At 39.9% G+C, this 16,272-nt stretch overlaps 1 protein-coding gene across 1 annotated transcript in view; it reads right to left on the reverse strand.

Moving 5' to 3' along the window:
- Positions 1–2,010: 2,010 nt before the first annotated feature.
- LOC138011418 (VWFA and cache domain-containing protein 1-like) overlaps positions 2,011–16,272 on the reverse strand; it is a 29,720-nt gene continuing 15,458 nt past the window's right edge. The window contains exons 9-15 of the mRNA XM_068858400.1: positions 15,980–16,272; positions 13,871–14,041; positions 12,607–12,947; positions 9,864–10,011; positions 9,337–9,590; positions 8,039–8,181; positions 2,011–6,153 (exon numbers count right to left, since the gene is read on the reverse strand). The exon at positions 15,980–16,272 is cut by the window's right edge and continues 20 nt beyond it. Coding sequence (XP_068714501.1) covers positions 5,272–6,153; positions 8,039–8,181; positions 9,337–9,590; positions 9,864–10,011; positions 12,607–12,947; positions 13,871–14,041; positions 15,980–16,272 — 2,232 coding nt within the window. The 3' untranslated portion in view covers positions 2,011–5,271. The remainder of the gene's footprint in view (positions 6,154–8,038; positions 8,182–9,336; positions 9,591–9,863; positions 10,012–12,606; positions 12,948–13,870; positions 14,042–15,979) is intronic.

Genomic DNA, 16,272 nt, shown 5'->3' on the forward strand with positions numbered 1-16,272 from the left:
CAACATGCAGAGAACTACAGGCCAATATCTTTACTCTCAGTGGTGTCAAAGGTGATGGAACGTTGTGTTTTTAATGGAATAAAGGAGAGAGTGCACCAATCGATGCATGCATGTCAACATGGTTTTTTGAGTGGACGATCGTGTGTGTCTCAACTAGTAGAGGTCCTTGACACAATCGGACTCCACCTAGATAGAGGGGGACAAATCGACACAATTTTCTTAGACATGTCGAAGGCGTTCGATAAAGTCAGCCACCGGAAACTGATTGCCAAATTGACCCACTACGGTTTCGGTGGGAATCTTTTGAGATGGTTCACCTCCTACCTGACTAATCGTAAACAGAGAGTGACCGTCCCAGGGAGTTCCTCCGAGTGTAGGTCAGTGACCTCGGGGGTCCCCCAGGGTTCCATTCTAGGTCCAATGTTGATCTTGCTGTTTGCAAACGGTTTGCCAGGGGTTGTCAAATCCAGTCATGTGGCTGCATTTGCAGACGACACAAAAGTTTTCAAAGCCAGCAAGTCGCAAAATAACATTACGGTGCTCCAACAAGACCTGGACAACATTAGTAACTGGGCGGATACAACAAATGTGGTATTCAACCGCACGAAGAGCAAGGTCATGCGCATTACGCTTATGCGCAATTCCATAGAGAGTACCTACACGCTGAGTGGGTCAACACTGGAGCGTACCAACTGCGAAAAGGATCTCGGCGTTTGGATTTGTGACAATCTAACGTGGTCAAGACAAGTGTCAGAGGCTTGCTCTAAGGCAAACAAACTACTCGGATTTGTCAGGAGGAACACTAGAACCATCCAAAGTTCTAGGATTAGAAGGTGCATCTACCTTGCTCTTGTGCGCCCTCACCTCGGCTATGCAACACAGGTGTGGGTGCCACAATCTAAAGAACTGATGAGGCAGGTAGAATGAGTACAGCGCCGAGCTACAAAGTTTATCTTAGGTCTACCTTTTAGATGCGACATGTCGTATCAGGAAAGATTAGTTAGACTAAATATGCTCCCCTTGAGCTACTGGCACGAATATCTAGACATAGTGTTCTTCTACAAGTTAGTGAACAAATTTGTTAAGATAAATCCATCCGTAATGCCTCGCATTCGCAATACGCGCAATACTAGGTCAAGCAGCAATCCAGAATCTGTTCATTACCAGGTGCGCTTATGCAAAACTACCACTTTTCAGCGGTCCTACCTGAACAGGTCTTCTCACATATGGAATACTTTGGCTTCAAATATTGAAGGATTTTGCGACGGTAACCTACCAACTTTCCGCGCCAATAGTTTTTCAGTATTATTCGCACGCTGTGGTATACTGCTATAACCCAGTAGACCCGCAAAACTGGAAGACCATTTGTCCGTCATGCAACAACGCGCGCCACTTAAATGCAAATATTACTTGCTGTTTCTGAGTGTTTCTTTCTCTCTCTTAGTTATCTTAATGTACTCGAGTGTTTTTTAGCCTTTTTAGGATACCCTGGTCCCGGAGTAATTGGCTTATGCTGTTGCGGGTTCCAGCCTTACCTAATTTATTTGTTTACTTATTGTTTATTTCATTAATTGTCTCTGTATTTAACGCAAAGTTAATAAAATAAAATAAATAAAATATGACGAGAATACTAGCGCTCGTAAGTACTTTGTTTTTGCAGTATTTCAAAGTAGTGTCTGAAAAACTGTCATACTTTGACTACTCCATATCTGCAAATTAGTAAAACTGTAAGGCTATTTCAAATCAAATGTTTCATTTGTTAGAAACAAAGTGCTGACACAACTTTCTCACGCGCGATGAAGCACAGCTGAAACAACAATATCACGGTGAGTCCTTGCCGGTTTTATCATCAGGTGTTGTACAAATTTATATTTAGCGAAGACAAAAACAAAAGTGGAGTTTCATTAATTTATCAGTGGCTGCATATTTCATACAATTTCAGACAAGCGAACTAAATGTTTCGTTCCATTTTTTTTCCGTTGAATTGTTTTCAAAGTGAAACAACAAGTGCTAATAATTTTCATGAAAACTTAGGGCAAATGTTGAATGCTCCCATCTTGTTCTCACTGAACAATTCGGGCGAAATAGAATTGATTACTTCGATCCCTTCCACCACACAAAAAATGAAGCTCAAACGAAGCACTGCACCGACACACCGTGACTGTTACTTGGCGCAACTCTCGCTACTTACACATGTCTAAACGTATGACCCACCGTGACAAAGTAACTCTATGCGAACTGAAAACCAAGCATTTGCCTTAGAAAGCATGTCGGGATCGGTGGATTATAATTGTGGAACTCTTCGTAAGTCTTCCATACTATGTTTGTTCCCTCTCCTTGTGGTTTATTTGTGTGCAAGGTAGAAACGTCCATTGATACTAAAAAATTTTTCTTGGCTTATCTTTGTCAGTTTCTCTATGAAACTGATAACACCAGTCATGTTCTTACTAAAGGTTGTTGTTTTTGTGCGATAGGCTGCGGCAATGTATCCATAAATGAGGATATTCTCTCGGTAGGCAATTATTGTAAGCAAGAGAAAATGAGGGGACAGAGAGGGCGGCTCAGGGCGTTGGCCGGGATATGTCATGTTCGCGAAAGTTATTTTTAGACGAGCGGAAGTCTGTCTTCCGAGACGCCCGCATGCAGACGTCAAGTCCACTTCGAACGCCATGACATGAAATCTTTGCTTTTCTTTCAAACACCCGACCGAGGTTGGCCTGCATGCGGACGTCTCAGAAGACAGACCCGCTAAAAATATCCCAAGGGCTGGACCAGGAGCCTCCCTCTCTGTCCCCTCATTTTCTCTTGTTGTAAGCCAGGGCTTACTGGCTTAAAGGCTGCTACGCCCCATACTTGCATTGAACACAACTAAAACTGTGGTTAAATACTCTTTTGAGGTTAAATTCTCTATTGAGCGGGCCCCTCATTTTAATTTCGGCGATGCTTCCGTCGAGCAAGTGTTCACTGCAAAATCCTTAGGCGTTCATATTGATGAAAATCTCTCTTGGAATGCTCACATTGAATACTTAACAAAGTATCGGTATCGGCGCACTTAAACGTGTCCGCCCTTTTGTCCCCGCGGAAAGTAACTTGCTTATTTTTAACGCCTTGTTTAGGCCATACTTTTACTCATTGCAGTGTTGTGTGGGGGAACCGCTGCATGTAACACTTTCTAATAAATTACAGAAGGTTCCAAAACCGCGCAGCTCGAATTTTAACCGCATCGAGTCATGACGCTAATATTGAAGGCTTATTTGGTAAACTTGGGAGGAGAAAGTTGGGTACGCAGCGATAAATGCAGAAAGCCATTATGGTCGTTAAATCTTTAAATGGCCTTACACCCCAGTATTTAAGCAATGTATTCATCAATCGCTCTGAAGTTACAAATGGGACTCCGTGAACAAATTTTTTTTTTTAATTTTATTTTTATTTTTATTTTTTTTATTTTTATTTTATTTTTATTTTTTTTATAACCTTTATTGATCATACTGTAATCCGTTACATTAATAAATGTGATAGGTTACGCTTCAAAACACACACACACACACCCACACACACACACAATTACACACATGGCAACAACAAAACTTGGGTATTGTCCAGATCACATTAACAAACCCTAATTCTATTATTATCCAAGAGTAACTGTAGCGAGCCATCCTTGCACTTCCGCTTAATGTTGGAAAAGGCCCCATTTTCTATTAAATTCTTCAAGAGTCCCATTCTTTACAGCAATATATCTTTTCGTTTCTTTTTTAACTTGCTTTTCCAATGCCACGCACCAATTTTTTGAAAAAGAGTTTTATAGCTATAGCGGTGCGGTGCTTTAGAACAGCATACCTTCTGAGCTGCGGGAGGCAGAATCACTAAATGATTTTTGTCGACAACTGAACTCGCACTATAGTACTCCTCTATTCATTAACTTCTTTATTCTTCGACACACGGCATTCATGTAAAGCAGTTTAAAATGTTTTAGTTTGTTTTTATTTTTTTTAGGATATGATGTATTTAGGTCTTTAAATGAATTTACAGTGTTAAAATACATACGGCGAAATGAAAAGGACTTGATGTGCAATTTATGTTATAGAGTATTTCATTACAATTGCGACGCAGGAAAATTGAAATTAGATATTCAGTTTTGGAACTGTACTCGGAGTGAACTTCCGCAGCTATATGTCCTTTTTTGATTGGATACTTAAACATTAACGGCGCGATTAACAAAATCGATGAGATCAAAGAGTTGCTAAATAGAAATATGTTTGATATTTTGCTTAGTACCACCTATTATTTTTATTTGTACCATGATCATCTATTTTCACGAATTTGGCCATAGTATATTTATATGTTTCATCCAACAAAGTATCCCGTATTTCACATGAAGAAAAGTGAAGCCTACTTGGGAAAGTGGGGCTGGTGCAGAGGTGAGAGCACTCGCCTTCCACCAATGTGGCCTGGGATCGATTCCCGATTCCCGATTCCCGATTCCCGATTCCCGTATTGTTTCGAAGTCATATATCTGGGTTGAGTTTGGTGGTTGTCTACTGTGCTCCGAGAGGTTTTTCCCCGGAGACTCCGGTTTTTCCCTGATTTCCTAAAAAACCAACATTTGATTTGATTCGTTCTGATTTCAGTTGATTTGTAATCTCCCCAATTAGTAAAGCACTCGTGCTCAGCTAAATATTCTTGAGGCTTAAATAAAGTTATTATTATTATTATTATTATTATTATTATTATTATTATTATTATTATTTTTAGTAGTAGTAGTATTAGTATTAGTATTAATATTAGTATTAGTATTAGTATTAGTACAAGAGAAAATGAGGGGACAGAGAGGGAGGCTCAGGGCGTTGGCCGGGATATGTCATGTCCACGAAAGTTATTTTTAGACGAGCGGAAGTCTGTCTTCTGACACGTCCGCATGCAGACGTTAAGTCCACTTCGCCCGCCATTACATGAAATCTTTGCTTTTCTTTCAAACATCAGACCGAGGTTGACCTGTATGCGGACGTCTCGGAAGACAGACTTCCGCTAGAACAAAGACTTCCGCTCGTCTAAAAATAACTTTCGTGGACATGACATATTCCAAGGGCTGGACCGGGAGCCTCCCTCTCTGTCCCCTCATTTTCTCTTGTATTATTATTATTATTATTATTATTATTATTATTATTATTATTATTATTATTATTATTATTATTATTATTATTATTATTATTATTACTGTTTCAAGCTTGTTTTCTTATTTGCCTTGATCAGTGATGATTCTAGATCTTCTCAATTTTTAATTACTGTAACATAACCATGAGCATCAGTGTCATCATTGTCACTCAAACTAGAGAGAGGTCCCTCTTCCGGGATAACAGACGCAACGTTGCTGTAGACATGTCTTCCCCTTTCAGGCGAGTTTTCCGTGTTTATAGTGCCGTTCGATAACTGCGTCACTCTGGGAACCAATGGAGGAGGTTGATCTTCGAGCCATATTTCGGGTCTGGACGGAACTTTCCTTAGTGAAGGAAGGGATTGTTTTCGTGGAACCTGCACAGGCGGATGTTCGTCCCTCCCGGACGGAAGTGGAGGACGTTGATCGAATACTGACATTTTTCTGGAGCGAACATCTGGTAGTGAAGCAATGGATTGTTTTCTTGAACCATTGCGCATAGGGCTTATTCCTGGTTGAGTGTCATTGCAATTTGCATACATACCTCGGTTGTTTTTGGTTTTCACACTAGTTCGGTTAAAATCACATGGCTCTCTAGGCATCGTTGTCATGAGAATCTCCTCCATCGGGGGTGGATCTGTCCGGCTTCTCTGCCGAGGACTATCAAAGGCGGAAGGCCTTCTTGTATTCGGAACAGGTGGAGGCTGGTCGCCCCTGGTTCGGCCAGGATAAGCAGGTGGATTATCAGAGTACTTCCGTTGTACCTGATTATAAGAGGGAGGCCACTTATCTGGCGCATGTGCATCTTGGTCATTCGCAGGGGGCCTTAACTCGACGATTTCGTCATACGTCTCAAAAGAATCGTTGTGGATCGACCTGACCAAGACATCAGGGATTGCCGAGGGTCTGAGGGTGCAGGGTGGAATCTTTTGCGTCGACGGCTTTCTTTCATCTCTCGTAGGAGGACCAGGCTGCAGGTTGCGGCAGCGTTTCAAACCCTATACAATAAAACAAGGACACAAAGTTGGTAGAGGATGGGCTCGGTGCGAGGGTTTCATTCCGCTCTTTTCACCCTTTTCAACGTCATTAATAGTCATCACGTTGTTCGGTTTATCGGGTCTGCCTTGAATAGAGAGGATAATCTAATTATGTTCCGAATTGCACATAATGAGATCCATGATCCATTTTGATGACCATCACTAAATGTTCTTTGAAATGTTAATACCAACGGCCAATTTACAACGAGAGGGTTTGAGTTTGTACTGAGTTGGGTTATTTTAAAGTGACTGTGGTGAGGTGGAGGCGTCTTGAGTTGTGGAGTTATAAGGGCGCCTACGTCATGTTTTCCACCTGTATTTCTAGAGACACAACATACATCATCAGAAGTGATCATTATTCCGTTACATATATATAAATTTAAATTTAAATTTACAGCTTAATGGACAGGGAACTAATTAAAAACGTGAACAAAAAGAAACGACAAAGTTTCCAACCGCCAACATTTTCATTTAAGACTCCTCTATTTTACAATGCAGTTGCTAAGATTTCAAAATGATCGCATTTTATCAAAAATACTCGCGATCATGAAGTGTTTCAACAAATGCACTTAAGATACAGGTCCATTTCCTAAACTCCCGTCAACTATAACATCATGTTAGGGTTATGGTTGTAACATACGAAACGTTAAGTTGTCAAAACGTTATGCAGTTCAAGGAAATGTTTGTAACCGCTAATTGTGTTTTATTCTTATTGAAATCGGCTTAATGGCCCAAGTCAAGAATCTTTCAATCTGATAAGATACCAAATTTATTTTTAAAACAAGACCAAGACATCAAAATTTGATATGAAAATCTCAGAGTCATGTCTGAGCATTCATAGTGATAACGGTACTGACATTGAAATGGACAGTGACGATGTCATATGCGTTAGCATTTAAGTTTTCAAAAATGAACTACTTACAAGGCTAAAAATTATACTAAAAAAGTGATCATCGTTATGACCTAGGATCGAAAATGTTTGGATTTTATATAATTTTGCCTTTGTAAGTAGATCATTTTTAAAGGCCCACCTTCGCCCAAAAGTCATTGCGGTCGTTTGTTTTTGTTTTTCAAATGACGACTTGTCCAAAGACGTGATGTGATTGGCTAAAGGCACTCAGGCGAATCACGCGGGAATCAAAATGTCAGATATTTAGGTAATTTCGTGTTACACGAAATTCAGTCACGGTGCGCAATGACTTTTGGGTGAATGTGGGCCTTTAACTTTTTGCAGATTTACGTTGATGGTGACGCTGAAACCGAAATTGACATTCGCAGTGACGTGCAATGCAATGAAATTGACAATGATATTGAGAGTGAAATGAACACTGACATTAACGTAGACATTGTGATTGAAGTCGATGTTGACGTTGACGTTAAATTGACATTGACTTAAGCATAAACATTGACAATGATATTGACATTGAAACTTACACTGACATTGACAGTGATTTAAAATACCGACCTTCTCATTGAGATTGACCCAGACACGGAAATTGACATTAAAAATGTCATTTGCATCGACGTTTTAAAAGTTTTCATTGACTTTGGAAATAGCATTGACATCGACGTTAACGTTAAAACAACATTGGCATTTACATTGACAATGGCATTGACAATGACATTAACTCTGATGCTGAGAGTGAAAAACCACATTGGCATTTACAGTGATGACACTGACACTGGGGTTCAGTGATATTGACAATGATATTGACGAAAATGACTCATTCATCCTCACATGGTCATCATCGCAGCATAAAAAAACTGTCTTTTGTTCATAAATATAATTAAGAAAAATTTAAGAAATTAATTAATGGTTTGATAAAAAGAGAAGAAATTTACTTACAAAGACGACTAAAACGATCACCAGCAAGAGAAACGCAATGCATCCAATTGAAATTCCAGCTATCTCTGCTTGTAATAAACTCTTTGAATCCAAAGTGCTAGGCTTAGGAGAACTACTTGTTGGATTACATTTTGCTTCATCACCTGCAGATTGAAAACGTTCACAATCATCTAAAACTTATGAGTAAACAGCTTTTCTATTGAATTTTGTGATTGATTAGGGGGTTGTTTTTATTTTCCATAGCTACACTCTCAGTCATTGGTTTTAAAATGAGAGATAGAATGTATGAAATTACTCGTCATATATTGCAGCAACTAAAAGGCAGTTGCATGCGAAGACAACCTGAAAAAAAACTCGGGCTTGAACTGGGCTCCAGCCCATGACATCGAAATTGGGCTGCACTGCAGGGCAAGGGCTGGCGTAGTGGTGGGAGTACTCGCCTCCCACCAATGTGGCCTGGGTTCAATTCCCAGACTCGGCGTCACGTGAGGGTTAAGTTTGTTGGTTCTCTACTCTGCTCTGAGAGGTTTTTCTCCGGGTACTCCGATTTTCTTCTCTCCTCCAAAACCAACATTTGATTTGATTTGCGTTAATTGTTAATTACAGTTTACAGTAACCCGAATTAATGCTCTAGCGCTAGAAGACTAGACACTTATAAATAGGAATACACGGAATAGAAGTTCGAAATGTTGGTTTTTACGGAGATTTACATTAAAATTGTCAAACACCTAACTTTAACGTACCTTTATTATCCTTGTTTCCTGCAAAACGCCAGGCATACCATTTTAAATCTTCACTCCACGTATTGTTATTCCGGAATAGGGTCAATCAAACGCACCCTTATATCCCGTAAGAGTTCAACGAATGAAGGATGAAATTATTCCTATATTCAACTGCGGAAATTTAAATACACGAGTTGGTTTGATGGAACAGTAAAGCAAAATTGCACGGTCAAGGCATGCTTTTTTTTAGGCTTTCTTCGCACTTGTATAAGTTCAGCTTAAGTGCGATGATGTTCAGCTCATGTACTGAATGAAATGAAAATCTCGCACTCCATTCCACACGATTAAGAAGTCAAAGAAAAAGTAATTATGACTTGATGCCCACTCTGAGAGTCAGCGGCCTCGTGTAATTTTTTTGTGAGTTGGTCATTCAACTCCCATGTGTTTACACTGGTTTAAACTGGATACGAAAGTGTTGAAGAGTAATAGAGTAGATGTAGAAGAGCCTATTTTGGAGTGGGCTCCAACAGATGAAAAAAAATGTTGAGTAATCTGGGAATAAAAGCTATTCCTTACCATGTATTTTCACAGTGGCCGACTCTTTCCCTCTGAAACAGCGCTCGGAGCTTGCGCAGTAAGGTTTATCAAGGAGAAGGTCATCCTTGTTCTTGAGGCACCAATAGCAGTGAGCTGTACCATCACACAACTTAGAACTTCTCCTGTCAGGACAACGAGCATCAAAGCATTTCTCTAGACATTCTGTTTTGTCTGGGAGCTGCGAAGAATGCGGCTGTATGTGACCACGTGAAATAGGTGGGCATAAAGGAACACTGCAACAATAACATCAGTAATTATAGTAATAGTAATGAGAAGATAATGCTGCTGATAATGATGATGATGATAATGGGCAAAAATGAAAGAGAGGGAATTTTTACATTTTTTGCCACGCCATCTGCTTTAAAAACACCAGCTGTTGTATACGTTGCCTGCATACATAGTTACCTCCAAATTGACACATAACCACCAGTCAGATCTGTTTCCAAGGCAACGGAATCGAGAGCAACGGATCGAAAGCAGAAGCTTTTGCTTTTTACTCGACTTACCTGCTGTTGGGGAACAGACTGCGACAATAATCGAACTCCAGAGAAGACGTGCATGGGCATTCACAGATGAGGTTGGAGAGGGAGCACTCGCCGTTTAAAGCACAGAAACATTTATCTGCGCGACAGAAGGAATCACGCACGGCAACCCCTGAAAAAAAAAGGGTATCATCAATAACAACATTATCATCGTCTTGCTCATCGTGGAAATGGCTATTTGCCGGAATTTCGCAGACATTGCTAGGGCTTGTCACCTTGGCAGAGGTTTCATAGCACCCGTACCCGTCATCTTAATCGTCAGACAATCAAATTAGCCAATATTAGGTACCTGGCTGCCAATCAGAGCCCGAATTGATTTTAAAATTTTACTTATTACATATAAAAGCATTAAATAATCAGGCTCCAGACTATATATCTGAAATTTTAACAAAATAAAAACCAACGCACAAACTTCGTTCTGCTGACAAGAACTTGCTAATTGTACAATGTACCCAGAACTAACTATGAACATTATGGTGATAGGGCCTTAAGTGCAGCAGCCCCTAGGCTCTGGAATGCTTTGCCAGTAAATATTCAGAATTGTCCCTCAGTTAACTCTTTTAAAGATTCTCTTAAAACTTACTAGTATCTTTCCGTAAATATTTTGATTTGTAAGATATTTTCGATTTGTAACATTTAAATGCGTATCATTATTATTTCTGTAAAGCATTGAGACTTGTAAAATGCTATATAAATTATCCTTATTATTATTATTATTATTATTATTATTATTATTATTCTCATTATTATTATTATTAAGCACGCGTTTTGAGCCACGAAGGGGAGGCCGGAAGTGAACACTGACTTCGCATTCTGGGAAAGCGTTCCCAGGTTTTCAAAGTTATCGTCTCTAACAGTAAAAAAAGATAAAATTGTAAATGGTTTGAACCCAGGAGTCATATCATTAAGTAAAGTACGATCGTCCGGGTGAGTGTAGTCCTGAGAGGGACTGTTTGAGAAGATGACTTCAAGAGTCAAGAGAAGATGACTTCAAGATGAAGACGACTTCCGCTCAGGTTGTCGAAACGTCAGTCAATGTCATCTCAAACAGTTCTTCTCAGGACTACACTCACCCGGACGATCGCACTTTACTTAATGAGTGAAAAGATACTTAACAATATAAAACAAACAATAAAAAACTAATTCGGGTTGCGGTCCGTGGCTGAAAAACGTCGCATGTTTAATCTCCCTGAAAGAGAAACTTAGCTTCACGTTTACGCGAAACGCGAATGACAAAAGCCACCACGCGCATGACCATGATTTCCCGCCATTTTGGGCTTTTGCCGGTAACCGTTTGCCGTTTACACGTGAAAGTAGGCATTTAAGCACGTGCGTTTTTGAGACGCGGAAGACAACCGGAAGAGAACATTTCGCGAGCCAGGGCAGTGGTGTCTCCCAGACTTTTCTATTTGTCATCTCTAATGGAGAAAAGACACTTGACAGTGTAAATGTGGTTGTGTGAAGACAAGTTAAAAGGGAAAACAGCTCAATTCCGGTTGCCGTCCGTGTCTCAAAAATGCGCGTGCTTAAGCTGCCTATTTTCGCTTTTGCCTCAAAAGTGGAATTTTATTTTATTTTTTTTTTTTTTTCACAAGTTGTTTGTGGAAAAAAGAACCCTAATACCATTTTCCGGTAAGTCAAACAAGGAAAAGTTAGGTTTCATGGCAATAGATCGTTCATCTTGAACCGACTCCTTACGGTAATTTTCTTCATGAACTCACAGCTTCATCGAAACTCGCAAAATTTAACAGGTAAGGATTTTCATTTGCAAACAATGTTTCAAAAGACTCCTAGTTTTTGTTTTTGTTTTTATTTTTTGTCAACTTAATACTCGAGGGTTAATTAACAGAGTCCATTTCGAGTTGCCGTGGGTCACGCGAAGCTAAAGTCACAAGCTAAGCTTTACTCACTCCATTTAAGTGAAAGTGATGATAAAATCTCTCTAATAACTCTAATAAAAAACGTTTACCTATAACATACAAATCGAAGCATCTATTCTAATCCATTTAGTATTTCTAACGTGCTGGGGCCGGTTGCTCGAAGGCTGGTTAGCGCTAACCGTTGGTTAAGAGGTATCAAAACCTATAGGTTTTCATGGTATTTAAAACTGGTTAGCGCTAACCATGCTTCGAGCAACCCGAGCCAGGGGCCCGTTTCTCGAAAGTCCCGAAAACGTTTCGGGCCCGAAAAGCCATTTGTAAACCTGCCAACCCCTTGTTCAAGAACGCCGATCTTTAAACATGTTTTCAAGTTAACAAATAGCAAACTGACTGTGAAGTTTGACGACTTAATTCTTCTCCGTTCTTGAGATACAGAGGGAATTGTGACACTCGAAAATAACCCGATAAAAGTTTCGGAACTTTCGAGAAACGGGCCTCAGGATGCTAAAACGGTCCACTACAATGATAGCCTGGAGTGTAACTGTACGTACTGGAAATCCCTTAGATTAATTTATATGGTTTCTACATAGCATTTATCTGGAAAGACTGAATCATTAGATATTTTTAAGCCATAAGATAGGGAAAACACAAACGAGAAACCCTGTATCTCTTTGCCTGAGAATGTTGGTTTTACGTAAACGAATACTCAATCGAAACACGACAGAAGACCATGCAATAATAATAGTAATAATAATGATGATAATAATAATAATAATAATAATAATAATAATAATAATAATAATAATAATAATAACTACAGCGGTTACCTATGTACACGTTAGTCCCGCTTATTACTCCGAGACGATATTTGCATGTAGAAATCCCTCTTAACTCGTCCACTCCACCTGGGGGCAGTTTAACTTCATAAAAACTTTGCTTCTTTATAGTTTCTACGTTACGACACTCCTTCTTGATCAAATAACTCTTGCTTATGAGGTCTTCTGCGATGTGTCTTTCTTTCTGCGTGATGTGCACGTGCTCTAGTTGCTCTTCTGTTGCTGATGATTGCAGGAAGTCCACGTGAAATACCATAAAGCCAGCGTTATCCATTACGAAACATGCATATTTGCTGGTGTCATTACAAATCGGATAAACCTTGGTGAGTAGCCTATGAAAAAGGAAATAACTTTCTACTGAAAGTGATTCTTACTGAACTCTCAAAATATTTTCTTTCGTTAAAATTAAATCTGAACAGCATACAACATAGAGATTTAATGAGTCACACAAGGTAGATTTGGTGAGCAAATGACAACACCTGGCCCCAGTTGTTCGAGGGGTGGATAGCGCTATCCACTGGATAGTTTTTATCCGCTGGATAGTGCGCGCACCGGTGCACCGGTGGCTCAACCGCGCACCGGTGGCTCAGTTGGTTGAGCACCGGGCTGTCACGCGGGAGGTCGTGAGTTCAACTCCGGCCGGACCAACACTCAGGGTCTTAAAATAACTGAGGAGAAAGTGCTGCCTTTGTAATTTCATCTACAAATGGTTAGACTCTCTAGTCTTCTCGGATAAGGACGATAAGCCGGAGGTCCCGTCTCACAACCCTTCAATGTTCATAATCCTGTGGGAGCCTCACTCTGTTGTGCGACCCCCACCACAGTTGTGGTAAAGTTACAATAAATAAATAGTGATTTATACGGTGAATAGCGCTATCCATCGTTTGAACAACCAAGGCCAGGTGCTTTGCGATCCATTTTTTTTGTCTGTATCAGATCGTCATCCGTCAAGTGAGTGATCGCCCCTCGAAATTTTCTATGAATCACCAAAGCCAATTTTTGTGAAGTTTGCTCATTAAAATTGCAAAAAGACTTCTCTGAGCAAATAAATACTTTTGAGGCTCTTAAGTTAAACCAGACTACTAGCCCGACCAATTTTTAGCACAACGGTCCTTGACAAATATTTACCTACAAAAATCATCATAAGCTGTACTATAAGTACCAAGCTCCTCATAGTACTTAACTCCAGTTTCTTCACAAAAAAACGCCTAATTAAGGAATCAGACAGCCTCGAATCTGAACTTAACTTTCTTACCTATAAAAATATCTCAAGGTAAAGTCGGCCCCAACAACTGCAAGAACGTTTTCAGTTGATTCTTGGTGATACAATGAACGCGCGATGGCTATCACCTCACCAGCTCCACCCACATCTAAATATGGTGTCGTAAGGATTAAGCGACCTGAATGACTTAATGCTGTGTGATACCTGCAATAAAATTAATTCTTCTTCGTTACAACGGGTAGAGAAACGTTCTTGTGAGAGGAACTGTGAAGGAGAGGTCCTTTTTATTGGGTTCCCTCGTTCCAGATATAACTGACCCTTATATATGCTGATCATTGCGGTTATTAACGTTACTTGAGCAGTAACGAAAGGAAAGCTTCCGCAGTTCAAATATATATGGCTTTCTTGACCTTTATATAGTTTGGAGTCCTAATACAACTTCCTGCATTCTCGTTGCCAGGGCCTGCTTTAACCGGCCGTATCGAGAAGATCTGAACTGGTGCTGACCAAAGGGCTCGCTGTCTCTGGGAACGAGAAGCCCAACCTTCAATCCTATGCTTAACGTTCATATACTGTATTGTCTGTGTATAACTTGCGCTTCTCTCACTCGGCGACCATGTTAAGTTGTCGTCGAAACTCATTTGCAAACTCACTAACTCGAGGCTCGGGATAAATTATTGTAACATACATAACAAATAAGCGCAAAACTTTACTTTTATTACATGTGCCGCGCAGATGGAACCCGCGCCCGCAGTACTCCTGTAAATCATTTGCCCTTTCACTGGAAACAGTGCATTTCTGTGCGTAAACGACGTTGTTGTCGATCCACCCTGTCGAAAGGACGCCACCAAAGTCTTTTCTCGCGAAGTTAACAAAAATAAATACATTATAAGAAATAACACAAAGAGCGGTGACAAACATCAGATATAAACGAATCATTTGAAATTATCTTTTACTTGACGTTTCGTATGCTTCTGCATACATCTTCAGAAGTTGCGGTTATTAGCGACGGACCATTATTTTCCTGGAGGGGTGTATGAAAAATTTTCCTCAGCAAACATTGTTATTTTCTTAATGCACCTCTGCATTTTTTTCAAACAACACCTTCCTGCTAACAATTTTTTTCCGATATTTTTTAACCACGTTCTTACACAAAAAGAAGGTTCCCTTTTTGCTGCCATCAATCATTATTTCATTTAAGATTTTACGGCGGCGACCAACGAATTGGAAAAAGAGAAATCTACAAAGCGGACCGAAATCCACCAATCACTACCCGCGAACGTTACCTTTTGACACCTCTTTTTCGTTTTCTGAGACGTACAGTATGATGATTGGCGGGAGTGAAAAGCGCCGGAAACCGTTGCTTGAATTTTGAATGTCCAGTCCTTGTGTTATTGAAAAGTGCATATTTTAAACTATTTTTCGTAGAAATTTTCAGAAAAGCTATACCCAATTTATATTAGACATGTAAGCTCCTAGTAATTTCTTGTTGTTTCTTTATGAAACAATCACCATTTTCATTGTTACAGTTAAATTATTAAGTTATTTGCGCACAGTTACTGGCGCAAATAAAGAGCACATGACAGGCAATACGCAAAGGGAGTAGCAGGCTTTTCTGCTATTCCACAATAGTGGAGTCCTGATCCTCTTTGACGATGTTCCCACAAGCCATTGTACTCTAACCACCCGGCCAGTGTGGTACCAGCGGGGAATATGTCCATATTTCATTGCTGCAGTAAGTTACTGTTTTTAAGAAAAGGATTAGCTATTTACTGATTTATTATTCGATTTTATTTTCACTTCCGGTGTGTTGCACGCGCTACTTTTGATAGAAATTTGATTCATTTTGCTGACCCGTGTTTCTTAGTTATGGCGTGTGTAGGTTACTCGCGCGCGCAGCTAAAAACCCTTTCAATGAGCTTAAAGCTTCAATTGGGCTTCCTCGCTACATTACTTGTAGATATGTGATCATAAATTGTTATAAACCAAATGCTGAATGATATATTTCTTATATAGATGGAACGTGGCAAAGCAATAAATAAATAAAATAAACTACTCCAGGCCAAGATGACCGCCGATTGAATAAGGTCTATTAATAATTTTCATTTTATTCATTCATTCTATTCATTTTATTCAACCTACCATGGTCTGTCCCTTGGGTCATACGTGTTAGGAAGCTCACTTCCCGGAGTTTGCCTAAATACCCCATTGGCAGTGCCAATGTATCTCCATGCCAGATATTGCGTGAGCTCGGTTTTGTCACGCAACCACAGCTTCTCGACTTTCCAAGTAGCAATAACTGTGTCACGGATGCCTCCTTTTAGTTTATTATAACCATTAGGCCTCCCAAGCATATAGCTTTCGAGGATTTGCACAGTGACATTCGTCTCTTCCGCACCTATATACGCATATGGGTCGAAATATGCCCCTGGAGC

Source organism: Montipora foliosa, chromosome 7 (genome assembly GCF_036669935.1).
Source record: "Montipora foliosa isolate CH-2021 chromosome 7, ASM3666993v2, whole genome shotgun sequence".
Lineage (NCBI taxonomy): Eukaryota > Metazoa > Cnidaria > Anthozoa > Scleractinia > Acroporidae > Montipora > Montipora foliosa.